The sequence below is a fragment of the Brachyhypopomus gauderio genome, chromosome 19, assembly GCF_052324685.1.
Source record: "Brachyhypopomus gauderio isolate BG-103 chromosome 19, BGAUD_0.2, whole genome shotgun sequence".
NCBI lineage: Eukaryota > Metazoa > Chordata > Actinopteri > Gymnotiformes > Hypopomidae > Brachyhypopomus > Brachyhypopomus gauderio.
The window spans coordinates 8,138,840-8,156,681 of NC_135229.1; the positions used below are offsets into that span (position 1 = coordinate 8,138,840).

Below are 17,842 nucleotides of genomic sequence, written 5' to 3' on the forward strand. Positions count from 1 at the left end.
TGGCATGGTTTGAGCTGTGTGTGTGTGTGTGTGTGTGTGTGTGTGTGTGTGTGTGTGTGTGTGTGTGTGTGTATGTGTTTGTTTTCTCCACACTGTAACATGTTGATTCCAGCTGAAAGGGGAGCGACTGGCTAAGCGTTGGGTGATGTTCTCCTCGGAGGAGAGCACTCTTCTGGATTAACTGGACCAGATCCAATGAAGCAATACATTAAAATGGACCGTTTGATCCTCCACATGTATAATACACCATAAGGCTCTGAATATATTCTACACCCTCCCTTCTCTCTCTCTGTAACACACACTCACACACACACATGACGAGGCAGTTCAGTGTCTGCTCATGTAGCGAGTTGGGTTGATGTACTGTAATGGGTCGGGTTAGTGTGATCAGAGCGGTGAGCCACGGCAGCCAAGTCGCATACCGGATGCCGCGAAGTTTGGCCCTGTTGTCGTGGCGATCGATGATGTTGTGGAGGATCTCGAGGACGAGCTGACGTAGCTCGCTGTCCTCCGTCAGGGAGACGGAGCAGAGGGGCTGAAGGAAGGTGGCCGGCAAACCCGCACTCATCGTCTTGCACTTAAAACCAGACGTCACCTACGCAAAAACACGCAAGACGCACACACACACACATCTCAGCTGGCTCCGTTTCCAATGCCGGATGAATCGCACCTCGAAAATAGTAAAGTCAATTTGCACACCAGCACGCGATCCTGTGTACAAGTGTGTGACTGTGTGTAGAGGGGAAAGAGGTGTGAATATGTACACTGTAAGGAATTTGGGAGGGAACAGCCATGTTTATTGTTATGTTCATCACCAATTTATACTCATATCCTCATGTCTTTCCCACCTGTTGATGCAGAATATTTTACGGTTTCTTTATAGCACAAGTCAATCCGTAACATAAATGCAACAAACACATAATAAATCAATGCAGAAAAGATTCAATAACTAATCACCATTGTGAAACATGCAAATGAGGTTCGGCTGGCAGGGAACAATTAACACATTTGGTCTCCATGGCAACTGATGACTAAATCAGAGTACCTAAACGAGGTAATTGCAGTTCCTGTTTTTTTTTTTTTGTTTTTTTTTTTTTTAAACCAGTAGTTTTATTTGCATTAATATTTAAGGTACCAGCCAAGCAGAAGTGAAAAAATCTTTTATGAAGATTCCCAGGCCAATGTCACTAGCTTCTCTCTCTCTCTCCATGTGTCTCATTTTAAACTCTCATCTCTCTCTTTCTCCATCCCTCTCTCCACTTGGTCAAGCACACAATGCAGAATGAATGAATCACTACATTATAAACATACTTCAAATCTATCACGTCACATCTTGCAAAAAGCATCATCCCTAACATATCCTGGTAGACATGCCACAGACGCCAGAGCTTACGTCGCCATTAATAACACAGTAGGACTGAATCCCAGAGTCACATACCATTATAAGAGAACTGAGGAGCATCGCCTGAATCCTCTTCGTACCTTTGTGTCTGAAAGAGAAACAAAAATTACTCATTAATTTTAGGGTGAGAATCAGTTGTGAGGTTAATGTGCAGAGCATCTGCTGACTCAAACTGTGCCCAACGCTCCAGGTTAAGCTAGAGGCCGATATGGGGTTTTAAATGGATGATGCCAGTGATGATATTTAGGGAGCAGGGAGGCCTAACATAATGCCAATACCACGTTGCTGTTAATTTTTCACCTTAGATACAACAATTGTAACGGTATTAACGAAATGAGACAAAACTGCTGATTTCGTTTGCATTGTCTTTGCTTAAGTAGATCTGCACTGTGTCTGCAGTGCACTTATTTTAAATAAAACAAGGAATCAACACAATGTCTATAGGTAATAATATCTGAAAATTAGATTTAATCTGTGCAGTTACAGTTGAAGCCCAGTGCTGGGGTGTATATGTGGGGGAATATATGCTGGGGATTAAACCCATCTCTTACCCTATTTTGACAGTATCGAGAGTGTGGCAGGGAGTGTCATACACAGGAACTTTCCCCATAATGAACATCATCACCTCCGCACGCTGGTAATCTGGCAGATTACCTCCAAAGAACCCTACACACACACACACACACACACACACACACACACACACACACACACACACACACACACACACACACACACACACACACACACACAAATATAATAAGGATTTTCAGTCAAGTATTTGGCAAAAGAAATGTGAACATAATATCCTTCTGGCTGCATTATTAACAGAAGTCTTCTGATTCTGAGGCGAGGTGTGATCATAGGTGAAAGGTGAAAGGTCAGGTCACCGATGGTTTGGATGATGGCGTTCTGGACGATGCGTTCTTCGTTCTCTTTGCCGCGGCTGGATGAAAGGCTCGTGGTGGAGTTCCTGCGTGAACCTTCACCGAGCTCAAAATCCACACTCATACGCAGGTGCTTCAGCAAGGTGTTGAACACCTCCAACACAGTGGGGCCTATGGAAACACACACACACACACACACACACACACACACACACACACACACACACACACACAGTGTTAAACAAAATAACCTGTCCAAGATTAGAATTCCAACCATCTATTCTGCCATATAGACCCCTAAAGCACACACCCTGCACACACGCAACACTGCGAATATTCAAGCCTGCTGCTGTGAGCTCCAGCCATCAGTTTGTAAATGACTGAGTCACAATCATAATTCCTAGGCCTCCATAATTTACACTCACATCCTTATTCTTCATTCTTTGCACCATTGTTAATGCAGTCATGTCAACACGTTACATCACTACAATTCTTTCCTTCGGGAGATAAAATTTTCTCTCAAACACCACCATGCCGTGTGAACTGAAAAAGACTGCAATGCCAAACCTGAGTGTAGTTACTATGCAGCACAGCTAGGGGGCAATACGTGCCAAGTACAGAGGGAAAGCAAACGTCCTACACCGTTATATTTGACCTCCAGACCAACGGTTCCTGAAACCATGGTTTCAGTCTGTGTCAATATTCTACCAAATAACAACTTCCTTCTTTGTGTGTGCCTCAAATTCTTGGCTATTATTTAGCAATAATATGAATTAATAAAATACTGGCCCCAAATACTTAAAATATTTTAATGGAAATTAAAAAAATATAGGAAATGGGAAATTTAGTAACAAATCAGATTAGAAATTTAGCAAGAAATCACTGATCCCTTATTCGGCTCTAAACACAATAGGGTGCTGAACTGTTTACATTTCCTCAAGTGTTTTAAGAGGCTTTTAAAAGAAACATTACACACTGCTGACCATTTTGCTCTATAATTAGCTTCGCTTCCTTACAATGTGCTTTCCCCTGGATAATTAGTCTAAACTACACCAAACCAAACAAATCAATCCTTTAAACACCTTGGTCATCATTATAGATTGGAAATCTGGAAATAGGCTGTTGTGTGGAACTTTTAACTGATCAATACCACATCAGCACTGACAATTACCTCATAACCTGGCAGCCGTCTAGGGTGCCTGCTACTTCTCTAATGGCCTGCTAAGACCTTTGTACTGAGTCTTTCTATTAACCTACCCAACCAAAGATTGGGTGGAGAGTCAGGGACAATGACAAACGTGCAAGAGCTTGGAGATTTAGGAGAAGTAAGACCTGTGAGACAAATAAGATGAAAGGGCAAAAGAATGTGAAGACAAAAGGTTGGGAAGGGGTAAGAGAGAGAGAGAGAGAGAGAGAGAGAAGATCTATTAAGAAACAAATAACATACACAAACAGAATGAAAAGGAAATGGACTTTAGTTAATTTTAACTTGTCTATTTATCAACTGTTCAGCATCACTGATTGACAGAGACAAACAGAAAGAACAATGGCGCTGAGGACGACAATAATGAGGGGATGACGGGACGTCTGAGAGGAAGAGCACTTGTGAAGAAGAAAGCATGAAGTCATGTTTCAATCAAAAGTTTAGGGCCACTACTCAGTCCAAAGGAGGATGACTAATGTGAAAACCATCTCAAAGCTAAGTTGTTCATCTTCTCAAACACCCCCCCCCCCCCCCCCCCCAGAGAACGAGAGTTTGAGAGAGATCAAGAGCGAGAGAGAAAAAAAAGTGTGAAGACTATAAAAAAACTAGAATGAGAGAAAAAATGAAAGAGAAAAAACAAGGGAGAGAGAGAGAGAGAGAGTTCTCACCAACGGATCCTTTGGCCGCTATAGCAACAGTCTCCAACAGCACCTGGACTATTCCTGCCCGTACACGTGGCGTGTTCTTACTGTGAGTATCCAGGTGATTCAGTACCTGCTGGATTACATGATGAGAGTGCTGGGCCTGAACGAACACACACACACACACACACACACACTAGTTTAATTAAAATGACTTCTGACTACCATTCACACACACAGAATGTGGGAGGCTATCCTTCACTCACAGATCGACACGCACATATGTGCATACACATACATTTGCCAGCGGCCACACAAACGGCCTTAAACACATTTTGTAGATGTGAATCGATTGTCTCTTATCTTTAATAGGAGCTGCTGAACACCTGGGATCAACAGAGAAGAAAATCAAAGCAGAAGGCGTGTGGGGAGGAAGTGGATGAGAGGGAGGGAGGCGTGCAGAGAGGCTGGGTGTGCATGCATAAGTGTGTGTGTTTGTGTGTGTGTGTGTGTGTGTGTCCGTCTTGCCTGTATTGAGTACATTATGATCCTGAAGCAGGACACTGCAAACTCATTTGGGTCCCACAAGCGATGATTATCTAAATGACTGGGAGAAGTAGAGACAGAGAAAGACAAACAAAAAGAAACATTTAATATATGAACATACATTCACTACGTTTTCTTCTGTACTTTCTCTAACACTTGAAGCATTTAAACATTATATTTTTATAATAAATGTTCCTCTGATATCACAGAACACTTACCTCCATCCTCCATAATTTGAATACATTATGAATTATGAATGTTATGCTAATCAACACTTAATTTGCATTTTTCATGACCTTTAGGATAAAGATTCACCATCAAATGTGAACAAATGTGCATTTACACAGTCTAAGGGAATCCTACAGAACTATTTCTCAGTAGATTCACAGTACAAATTTGATTCAATTACTTTAAAGTTTTGAAATACTGTGGAAAAAATGTCACTGGCGTCTGAATACAATGCAGTCTGAATTTTCTAAAATTCACTTACTTCCTCTTTCTCTTTTCCTCACTCACTCAGACACACACACACACACACACACACACACACACACACACACACACACACACACACACACACACACACACACACACACACACACACACAATAAAGAACAACTTGTATAACATAAGACTAAGATTAAATCTTAACGGTACTAGTATGGCAGAAAATGAAATGCATCATTTTGCATATTTTCTGCCCTTCGGGTCTGACAGATCCCATATACCTGATCTTTCTCTCTGACGTTCTGCGCGTAATTTCTTGTACCTTTTTTGCTCTTTCATTTCTTACTTATTCTTTCCCTCTCCATCTGCTTTTCTCCTGCCTGTAGTCGCCATGGTGACGTCAATCTGTGCCCCCCCCACCACCCCCCCAGTCTGGGCTATTTTTAGAATGCTTGGAAAAATGCCTCCCTGATCTTTTCTTCTAAACCTCTCTCTCTCCCATCAGCTTTATTGCATATCAGACACACTGATCTTGCCCCTAAAGCTTAACCCAATCTTCTTTTCCCACACTTCAAAACCTCCCTCTCAAACACACCCGCACATAGGAAAGCTCACTAAAGCTCCACTGAAATAAAAAAAAATCCCTTCATATCCAGAACCCTGACAATGTGAAGACATCAATTAACCAAACATGCAAACCTTAGATCAGCAGCGATACGAAACGTAAGCACTCGCACTAATATTTGTTTTAAAATGTGTACGTGTAGCATAACATGACAGAACACCTGAATGTGACACTTCGATATTCTCACATGCTCATTCAGCTTGGCTACAAATGGTCGACGAGACGAGACGAGACAAAGACGCCTCATTAGTGAGCCCTGAGACCACAAACATAGCATGTTAGCCGCAGCAGCATCTATCAGAGCCAAGTGCTAACAAACCCTTTTGCTATCAAACCCTTTTGCTAGACGAGAGATACAAGCACTAGGTTTACTATCACAGAGATGCTAATGCTAAATTTCACATGCAGCACAAAGAGGCATGTTGCACTCAATACAAAGAAGCACAGCCACAATGTGGGCACAAAAGCTAATGCTACATAATATATAAATAGGACATTTGTGCTAGTATGAAATATATTTAATGCTAATAAAAACACCACTGATCTACAGAATGTACTACTCTGATGATAATGACCTGAGATATGTGCCTGGAACCTACAGCCAAATAGTTTGTAACAAAACAACTTTCTGAATAAATTAAAAGTGACTCATGTTTCCACCTTAACTGAAGTGGATTGTACAATGTTGCAACACTTCAATGTCTCAAGTTTCCACGTTTGGATAAATCGATTTCTACTATGACTCTAGAGTCTCTCCTGCCTCTCCCGTGTGTGTGTGTGTGTGTGTGTGTGTGTGTGTGTCTGTCTCTTATTTGGCTCTGTCGAGTCATTTTCATGTTCTAACTGCACACCGTATAACACCTAAAACATCATGTCACTCCCGTTCACCATGGGTGTGCTTTCAGGTGAGGATCACAATCTTACACTGTACTTTTTTCCTGAAAAATGTAATCTACTACTGACAGGCCAGAGTAATCTCCAGTGCACGTACGCTGTATGCTTTTACACCATCAGTCATGGAGTCTCGACAAGCCAACTCAGTCAAGAGTTTCATCGACAGATTTCGAATTTTCTTGTGCAATTGAGAAGACCCAAATGCTGACACGTGAGAATACAACCTAGCTATATCCTGCTGTATAATATCAGTTAAAAAATTCATGTCTCACCTGTATTTGGAGCATGTGCCCTTTCTCAAATGGGAAATTCTCAATCTCTCCAGGCAGTACCGTCACAGGGAGGCTCAGGCTAGCCATCACTCGGCTGGGTGCCTCAACTTGCTTGCACGAGAGTACTAAATATTAAACTTACTATGTGATTGTCTAGACCGCCAAGTGAATCTGCATCACTTTACTAAAGAGTACAATCAGTTCTATCTATTCTCCTGTAATCAAATTCAGATTCAGTCCAGCACCAAATCCTACCACATATTGGAAAGTTTTACATTTGATCATTCAATCATCAATTTAGTTGTTATAATCGTTGGCATCGTTAAATTTCTGACCTTTGAGGAGCGTAAAACAATCATGACAACAGCCATGTTATTAGGGGCTATTGTAGAACTGGTCCTATTGGGCTACCGTACCTTTGTTTCACAGCCTCCATTCTATGTGTGCATAGAATGGTCATTCCATTCAATTCTAAGTACAGTGAATGCCACCAATATGTCTATGGCAATAATTCATACACCAGAGATATTTTAAAACATATAAATTTGAATGAAACATATACAAGAATCTCAATTACAGATAGTGGGTGGTTGACTGCCATGATATTTACCACTAAAGAATTATCAGTGTTCATATTAGTGCAACATCCTAACTTGCTGTAATCCTATTCTTATAATCTGGTAACCATGAAAACTGCAGTAGCATCTAAATTAGAACCTCATACCAAGTAGCATCGTCTTATCCTAACCTCTTATAATGTACAACCTTTCTAACATAACCTAAAAATATCCTAACTTTTGTCCCAAAGGCGTTACCTTCTGCTTCCATATCTACCATTACCCGTTTCACTGAATAGGAAGTAATGCCTGATTTGCTATTGGCAGGTACAACACTACTAGACAGGGACACTACTAGACTGGAACGCTAATAGACAGGAATGCTACTAGTCAGGGATGCTACCAGACACTATAGTGTTGCATTTACTCATGCTGCAGATCAGTGTGCACAAGCATTTAATCATCTGCAGGCTTACGGTCAGCCCAGATTCTGTGTAGCGTTTCAATGACAAAACACATTAGCAATACTGGCTCCCACAGGCCAGTTACACAACAATTATAATTAAGTCAATAATAAAATGGAAACGGTCTGTCTGATGTTACTAAAACCTCTGCCTGAAAAGCCTGAAGCTGTGTATATGTCAGAAGCTTCATTTTAGAGGTAAAGATGCTTGATCTTGCACAGATTTACAAGAAGATTTTGTGTACATGTGTTGAAATGCGATGATTTAACCGATTTAAATCATTTCACGGTGAGGCCTAAAAATGAGCAGAATGCTGACAGATCTTTTCTTTTCTGGCTTTATCTTGGGCTCGGCTGAACGAGGGGGGGTGTGACACAGTTTTGCATGTCATCACACTAATATTCTTAATTAGCTTGAAGCTACAAACATTATGTGCTATTCGTTCAAATGAATACAGATTTGCTTCTTATGGAAACACTTCTATTTTGTTGCCAGATATTTTTATGTATGTGAGTGTTCATCCTGTAAATAAAGGATCTGCTCCTGAAACTATACTACTGATTAAGCCATTAAAACATTAAAACACTTCTGAATAAAAACAAAGCAATATGGCTAAACTATTTCTGTGTGTGTGGCTGTAGATTTAGATGTAGAGTTAGATTTTGTGACACTTGAGATATTGATATACTGTGTATGACCTAGTGGATTTGTATTTTGGATTTGGATTTTGCGTGCCCCTTTAATACTAATTGTATAGAGTTGTGTATATATAGATAAATATATGTATATTGGTGGTTTGTGTGTGCACACGGTGAGTAGGAAGTGGCTGCCATTTTGTTTGGGTTGTGGGTTTGTATCTGTTTTGTATATAGGAAGTCAGAGTAGTGTTGTCTTTTGTTTCACCCTGTTAGTATAGTTATGTCTGTTTATTTCTAGTATGGTTTTGTTAGTTATTTTGGCCTGGGTCACTTTTGACGTTTGTACCGGTGTGCAATTTGTCTTGTAAACATATTGTTTGTGAACATTTGTAAATACACCATACTTTATATTTATTGGAACCTCTGTGTCATCCATATTCCACCCCTTCACACCCCTGTTACGGCCTAGTGCCTAGATAGGTCGAATTGGTTAGTAACAATAAATTACTAAATTATCTATGAAAGGTCATTTTGGCAGCATCTGTAATTCTAAAAGTCATTTACCAAACAAACACAGCACAGCTAATTGAAAAGCCCCTGAACGCTGAATAAAGTTTAGCTCCCCCATATGCCTTTAACACAGCCTCGAGTGGCTTATATTGCTTTTTTAAAAAACAGCAGTGAATTGGGCCTGTATGAGCAGTATAAAAGTAGTCTACACTACTAGTTCTAAAATTAAAGTGGGGCTTTGGAGGTGCTATACCAATAACAAGGTCATAACCATTCATCCAACTGAAATAAGAAAGCTCAGACCACAATATCCCCATAGCAACCGAGGTGCCATGGTAACTGTACTTACACCAGTACGGGGCGAACAGCGTTGTTCATGTTGCCATAAGCAGCCCGGCCAAGCAATTCCCTAAAACAGCTCTCAGCCAGAGAGGCAGGGTTCTCCTCAGCTCCACCCCTGCTAGGAAGAAAATAATAAAAATAAGTATATAAAAGACAAGCAATCAATAATGAAGTATATGAGGATACTTGAATAAATCAAAGGTTTTTGTGAGAAAAGACTCTGAACTTTGTTTTTGTTCATGTTATGTATTCAACAATATCTGAAACAAATGAGAACCTGTGAAAGGTAATGCATCTAGTACTGCCCCTAGTGGCATAACTCATTCTTGCATTCATCCCTCCCTTTTCCCTGGCAGGGAGGAATCTAGCTCGAGTTATTTCTGGGCCATGCGTTTGCCCTTCAGGTCAAGAACTCCTGATGGACAGCAAGATTTAAATGCCAAACTCATCACTGCTAAAGGAAATGGTCTCTTTCTTTTGTCACACAACCTGTCAGCCATGCAAAAGCACACAGACACAGACACACCAATATACACATGCACACACCATAGAGGTATAAACAAAGACACGCCGCGAGACGGACACACATCCTGACACGAGCACACGTCTCATAGATCGATGGAGGACCTTCTGTAGAATAAAAAATGCATGAAAAGGCTTACTATATTTACCATGAGGTCAACTGAGAGAGCTGTGGGTAACTTAATTCTCTCTCTCTCTCTCTCTCTCTCTCTCTCTCTCTCTCTCTCTCTCTCTCTCTCTCTCTCTCTCTCTCTCTCTCTCTCTCTCTCTCTCTCACAGACACACACACACACAAACCATTTCACCCATTTTAACACCAGGCACAAAGGAATTGCAAAGTTTTGCTGCTACTGCAGTTAAATTGTTAAGAGGTTACTGCATGTAGGCGGATTTCTTATTTATCAGCTACTTTTACTCTTTGGGTCTGGCTTCCAATCCCAAACACTTTCATGCATGCACAAAGAACACAATGAAACAAACACACACACAGACATTCAGCTCACGTTTAGTTGCCAACAAGCTATTAACTGTCTACCACACCCTTGACCAGCTAAATACAATAAACCATCGGCTGCACGTGTGCTTGGGGCGTGCACGCGCATGCACAAACACCCGCACACACAAGCAATCCCCCCCCTCCCACCCACACACACACACACACATACTTGTGTATTAACACAGGTATGGTTAAAAGATTTAACATCCATAACACAATACCACACAAAGTCTTTTCTAGCACAACTTCAGTCTCTGTCTAGGCCATTTGGTTTTCTAAGTACAAAGTACACAGAATATTAGGGATAGAAGACTTATCCAGAACTCTATTGTTTATTCATTGCAATAATTCTACAATAACAAATAAATAACTGAATAATGTTTGCAGAGTCTCTTGAACTAGATGTTGATATGTGGATCACTGGTACAGACAGATCAATCAGATTCTAGTCCCTTATCCTACGCTGCTGCAGTTAAAACTATTATGCACCCCGTTCCACACACACACACACACACACACACACACACACACACACACACACACACACACACACACACACACACACACAGACAGACATTCCATGCAAACACAAAAACCAAATAAATTTTCTGGAACACATTTGCATCCTGAACACACATGAATCCCTTCTGCCACAAGTATATCTCTGGAAATTCATGATCATTCATGTCATTCATCCCACTGTTATTGTGGGATTTGTCTCCTCCACTTTTCCTTTTCACACGCTCCCTAACTCACACGCTCCCTAACTCTCACTCACTCCCACCACTGCAGCTTCGCTTCACCCATTCGTTCCACTTTTCAAGCCTGACCTGAAAATACACTGTGCCTCTAACCTTTATAAATGTCTCAGAATAGCAAACGAACAGGAAGCCCAAGAGTAACCCAGCACAATACACCGGCCCATTTCCCCTGCTGGGGGGGCGGCAGCAGGCTTTGGCCCATATTCTCCACACCCTCATGTGCCGATCGTCTTCCCCTCTGCTTGCAAAACATTTTGAGCTAAAATAATGTTGATGAAACCCGTCATCTTCAAAACCTTCTGCACTGGTGCCCAGAGAGAGAAAGACTGGAGCACAAATCCTACAGCTACATCTTTTTTTGTTTTCTCAGTGTTATTTTTCCAAGTGTTGGATGACACATTTATCTTAGTGGTGTGGTCAGTGTCACTGATGTGAGAAACCAAATACTAATAGGGTATTAATTACATTTTTTTTTTGCACCATAATTTGCCTAATTTTGTGGATTATTTCAGTGCCAGCCATTTAAATGTCTTCAAAGTTTATAGAAGGAATGGTTCAAAGCTTAAGTTCATATATTAAATATATATGTAAATAAAGAAGGAAGTGTGGACACTATGAACTGAGTGTACCTTAAGAGCTTATTTACAGACTCATGTTGAATAACAGGGAAGAGTTGAGTGTGCATGACTAAGATCCTGTTTGAACAGGGGACAGGAGGTGTGTGTGTGTGTGTGTGTGTGTGTGTGTGTGTGTGTGTGTGTACCTGTCTAATTCGTCATTATCCTGCATGTTGAAGAGCATGGAGGGGATGAGTTTGTCCATGTGCTGCGGTTCCCAGATGATTGCCTGCAGTTCATCATTCACAGTCTTCCTTACAACTCCCTGCAACCCTTTGATTCCGGCTACACGGATCCTACACACACACACACACACACACACACACACACACACACACACACACACACACACACACACACGGGGGCAACGCCACATTAAACATCTGAGTACTGTAAACCACACCTATGTCATGAAGCAACAATTGGAACAATTAGTTACTAAAAAAGCCATAATTGGTTTTATCACAAGGCCCTAGGCACCCAGAGTGCTAGCGACTAATAAACCAGCTACACAGTTTTTGGTCATTTTGATTTCTCTTTTCACTCATTAAACGTAGACAGCCGTTAATTTGCGAACAAAATGTCCACCCTTTGCTTACATTAAACGGCCCATTTCCATAGAATTACACCATGCATGTAAGAGCCATTTGGTACTTTCAACACATCTAACTACTGACAAAATGTAATAAACATGTCCAATCTTTGTTGTAGATTTTTCCATTTACAGTTCTGTGTGCATGATTTTTTTGTTGGTTGTATCTAAGGTTTCTTATACCCCTGATTTGTAGACACACACACCTGGTGCGAGTCTCCAGGTCTTCGTGTGTAGAGTGGCACATGGCACTGAACTGAGAAACGAAGAAATCGTAACGGCGATGATACGAGGGTGTGTCCTCCTCGATGTTCGCAAACTTCACAAACTGCGAGAGGGGACAAGAGAAAATATAAGACAAAACAATATATACAGGCACATATGCACTCACATAAACACACCTACTTTAACTCAACAAAGAAGGAAATATATCAGACTAATTCAATGTTTCCCAAGCACTTTTCACACAAATGGAGTGTGAAAAGGGAGCTCATTCATGACAGAGAGGACGTTATCTATATCAGACAAGGAGGCAGGATCTCCCATTAGAAGCAGACGTGTGATTCGCAGCTACGTGAGACCTCCCACGTGTGAATATGTGTGTGTGAGCAAATGCACAAATGAAATCGGTGATTCCCAAGCTGCTATCTAGAAGATCCGTGGAGAATCCTAGCAAGCTAGCCAACATTCCAGTTAACGGTGTCTGTACCACTCATATATCTCTCTGAAAGTAAAAGGCTGTATTGTGGGCAGCATGCTAATCTAAGTGGAACTAAATAAACTATGTGGGACTAAAACAATTATACAATGCACTACACTACAAAACTGCCTTTGCCTTACTGAGCAGGCCAAACCGTCCCAGCCTTACGAACAGACCTGACCCTTCAAGCAGGGATTTGTAAAGCCTCTTCGGCCTTGTTTATAAAATCATCTATAATGCATGCCACTCATTTATAATGTATGCTACATTCACCTTGACTCCAATTTCACGTTTCAGATGACTCATGTTCCAGAAGTGACTATTCGATCCCTCTGCATGCCAGAACAGCAGTTTGGATTCTGCTGATTGAACGCTGCATGTTTTTGACACCATCCTTGGCCACTTTTCTCCATCTTCATTCAGTGCACTTGTTTAGGTGCTTTAGGAAATTTGCACGATCTTAAGTTTCAGAAGCTCTGGGCATCCGAAAGTTAAAAAGCTGTGACTCTGAAAGGATTTTCAATGGAGCATCTTCAGGAGTGAAAGGAGTGTGTCGACACATGCGATTCCTTTGTGGTGACCAGAGGTGTCAATTCCAAGTTCAGAAAGTAAAAGTTCTCACCAGGATTGCTAGATTTTCTAATTAGTGCAATCCAGGTAAAATTAAAATTAGTGGAATCAACACAATCCAGGAAGCCTGAGCAAAATCCTGGTGAGGACTTTTACTTTCTGAACCTGGAATTGACACCTCTGGTGGTGACCCAAGCGATGCATATTTTCACTACTTTAACACACTTCTCTCAGCTCTGACATGGTAATTGGCCGATGAGCTGAATTACATGCGTTTTTAAGATAGCTAGGCCAGCTAGCTATCTCAAGACTTCTACTGTTCATATGTCATGCATCTGGAGTATTTATACTGCAACTGGATAATCCACATCCAAAACGCATTTCAAGTTTAAGTCCTGTTAAAACCACCTATTAGAAGCATTTAAGGCAGACTTTTACAATGATACACATCTGTATAAAACCCCTTCCGTCTTTTCAACTTATAATTGCAAAGTGGCAACACAATCATTGGTACTTTCCCCGAATTTTAGGACAATTAGTTCCACTCCACAAAATGTAAATGTTTGAAGTAACCATTATTATTAATGTATATCATATCAAGAGAACAAACACAGGAAATGTGTTGTCAGTTGATATGAGCAGATTTGTTCATTTTGTGCTAAATAGCATTAGCTTTTGATGAGGTTAACTGGAGTTGCAAGAACAGAATTCAGATCAAGACAATACAGACTGTCTCATGAAATGAGTGTAAACTTGATATAATAGTGAAATATCTTTTATTCTATTTTAGTTTGGGCTTCATCAAATGTCTTCATTTTTTGCTTATCGTACCTTTAAAAAGTAGTAGGAGCTTTATGTAATATAATAAACCTAATGTATTGGGAGGAGAGCAGCAATCTTATATGCACTCCCTTTTAAAGCAAAGTGGTAAGGTGTATATAATGCTGTAATGCATCCAAATCAGGTATTCCAGTGCAGAAAGAGTTCTTCTGGAGAAATAGTTCTTCTAGAAAAAGGGGTTCCATATGCCGGGGAACAATCTTTTAACTCCCAGTTATGTACAATTGAACAATTGTACATAGGTTCCTTGTGTGACTTAGACACATACAAATGCATGTTTGGTATTGTAGCTTTAAAGAACAATCTTTTTGACACTTGACATTAACTTGATGTTCTTGCACACAGAAATAAATACCTCACTCTATGGCAACCTGTTGTCAAGACTGTTTCCTTATTTATCCTGAGGAAGAACTTTAGATGGAGAAAGAAAAACAGTAAGATGAGAGAGAGAGAGTGAGTGAAACAGAGAGAGGGAGAGAGAGAGAGATTGAACAAGAGAGAGAGCCTGAGAGAGAGACAAGAGTTTAAAAAGAGACACATGGAAAGAAAAGACCCAATGAGAAACCCTCCCGACAGTGAGTCAGAATGCTGACAGGAACGCATCACGCCTTTCGCCCACCTCTACCTTTCAGCTAATTCCAGTAGCCCACCTTTTCTCTCCTCTTCCTCTTTCCTGTCTTCCGTCTCAACTCTTTTTGGTCTCCTTTACCCATTTCCTCTCCATCACTTTCTCTCTCCAACTTTCCAACCTCATCCACATGCCCAACTTCATACGCCTCTAAGCTAATTCTGACGGAGAACACGCTGATAAAAGTTAAAGGCGTTACCTCAGAGTGCTGCCTTTACCTCCATCTCACTCCATCTTCCCAGAATGCTGCACTTTCATCTCTCCATTTCTCTACTTACACTGCTGGCTTCCTGTCTCTCTTCTCTCTCTGTCTCATTGCTAGTCTGGTGTCTGTCTAACTGCTCAGATCCCCCCCCCCCCCCCCCCCCCCCCCGTCTCTCCAACCTGGTCTCATGGGTAACCATGACAGCCCAGAGCCTATGACAGTCCCAGAACACGCATGTCTTTTACTGCAGGCTTCTGTAACACCTCTAACACCTTTTTCAACTGTTTGCTTTTAGGTAGAAGGTACATCAGTCCCTTGATATACAGGCTGCTGAAGTGATGAAATGATTTCTTAGAGTCTGGATGACAAATCATTTGGGGCAGAGTTCCAGTGTAGCAAAGTCAAAGTCAGACTAAACTACCTATGTAATTGTGTGAATATAAGCACAAGAAAAGTTGTATTAACTATACATGTGTGTTTGTGAAGTGTGTATGAGGGCATTTGATCAAGCAGGAGATGAGCCTGTGTCTGGAAAACACAAAACACGAAACACACACACACACACACACACACACACACACACACACACACACACACACACACACACACACACTTACAGAGTTGGTGCCAAGCACTTGCAGATCTGGCTCTCTTGACTCCAACAGCTTCGCCACCATGTGCAGGAAACTCTCTACGAAGGGTTTAATGCTCTGAGAGTGGCAGGCCATCAGCAGCTGATCCAACGCCTCCATTGCAATCACGACATAACTACACACACACACACAAAATGTACTGCTTCCCGTATACAGAGCATTGTATGTTAACGCTGGTTCACTGTGTGTGTTCATGCGTGTCGCACCCATATCGGTGTCGGACCACGTCTCTGCTGAGGCGTTCAGCGAGATATTCTCCGATACGGTCAAGCTTTTCTGGAGCAGACACAGCAAAGAACGTCAGCTTCTCCATGTCGGATTTGACCAATCCATCCTATCGGGGAAGAAAGAGAGGGAAACCATTTAATCCAATATCCTTTCTCTCGTTTCCACAATGTGTAACTTTTTCCTTTTTACTATTTTACAGCCTTTCTGATTCTAATCAGCCTTTTCTAGTTTCACTTCTGTTTATACATGGCCACAGGTGTATAAAATTAAGCGCTTAGGCATGCAGACTTTGCAAGTTCTCCCACTTAGATATCATGGAGGGGTACTGAAAATTTCATCTTAGGTGCATGTCCACTGTGAAAGATATAATCTAAAAAAAAATACAGAAATCACAATAGATGATTTTTTAATAATTTATTTGTGTTACTGCTGCAAATAAGTATTTGAACACCTGTGAAAATCAGTGTTAATATTTGGTACAGTAGCCTTTGTTTGCTATTACAGTGGTTAAACGTTTCCAACAGTTTAGTTTTTCAGTTTTTTTTTGTGTAGTTTTTCCAACAGATTTGCAGACACTGCAGCAAAGATTTTGGCCCATTCCTTCATAAAGATCTTCTCCAGATCAGCTAGGTTTCTGGGCTGTTGCTGAGAAACAGAGATTGAGCTCCCTCCAAAGATTTTCTATAGGGTTTAGGTCTGGAGACTGGCTAGGCCACTCCAGAACCTTGATGAACCTTGACCCATCTTCAATGCTCTAACTGAGGGAAGGAGGTTGTTCCCCAAAATCTCGCAATACATGGCCCTGGTCATCCTCTCATTAATACAGTGCATTCGTCCTGTCACATGACCTGTCACAAAGTTTGGTGGAGGAAGGATTATGGTGTGGGGTTGTTTTTCAGGATCTGGGCTTGGCCTCTTAGTTTCAGTGAAAGGAACTCTGAATGCTGCTGCATACCAATACATTTTGGACAATTTCATGCTCCCAACTTTGTGGGAACAGTTTAGAGCTGGCCCCTTTCTCTTCCAACATGACTGTGCACTAGTGCACAAAGCAAGGTCCATAAAGACATGGATGGCAGAATCTGGTGTGGATGAACTTGACCGGCCTGCACAGAGTCCTGACCTCATGAATTAAAGCAGAGACTGAGAGCCAGGCCTTCTGGTCCAACATCAATATGTGACCTCACAAATGTGCTTCTGGAAGAATGGTCAAAAATCCTCATAAACACACTCCTAAACCTTGTGGACAGCCTTTCCAGAAGAGTTGAAGCTATTCTAGCTGCAAAGGGTGGACCAACGTCATATTGAACCTTATGGATTAGGAATGGGATGTCACTTAAGCTCATATGTGAGTCAAGGAAGGTGAGCGAATACTTTTGGCAATGTAATTCTGCAGTTTTAACTAATAATTGTCAGCACTACAATACATTTATTTATTTTAATTCTTAATTTATTATGACTTCATTTTCTCGTTTCTCAGCACTTTACATGTTTAAATTCAAACTATTAGCACTTTCATTTTAACATTTTAACATATTTTTAATTACTTTAGACCCATTTAGACCCATATTTGAATTCTGTTGTTTATTATTAGAAATTAA

At 41.0% G+C, this 17,842-nt stretch overlaps 1 protein-coding gene across 6 annotated transcripts in view; it reads right to left on the reverse strand.

Annotated features, from left to right (window-relative positions):
* efr3a (EFR3 homolog A (S. cerevisiae)) overlaps positions 1–17,842 on the reverse strand; it is a 35,827-nt gene that overhangs the window by 10,563 nt on the left and 7,422 nt on the right. For 5 of the 6 annotated variants that reach the window (XM_076980927.1, XM_076980925.1, XM_076980926.1 and 2 more), the window contains exons 4-14: positions 16,220–16,347; positions 15,978–16,128; positions 12,624–12,745; positions 11,972–12,121; positions 9,437–9,547; positions 4,663–4,741; positions 4,162–4,297; positions 2,293–2,460; positions 1,954–2,068; positions 1,439–1,490; positions 423–595 (exon numbers count right to left, since the gene is read on the reverse strand). In XM_076980927.1, the coding sequence (XP_076837042.1) occupies positions 423–595; positions 1,439–1,490; positions 1,954–2,068; positions 2,293–2,460; positions 4,162–4,297; positions 4,663–4,741; positions 9,437–9,547; positions 11,972–12,121; positions 12,624–12,745; positions 15,978–16,128; positions 16,220–16,347 (1,385 nt within the window). The remainder of the gene's footprint in view (positions 1–422; positions 596–1,438; positions 1,491–1,953; positions 2,069–2,292; positions 2,461–4,161; positions 4,298–4,662; positions 4,742–9,436; positions 9,548–11,971; positions 12,122–12,623; positions 12,746–15,977; positions 16,129–16,219; positions 16,348–17,842) is intronic. The other variant, XM_076980928.1, reaches the window with a different exon arrangement.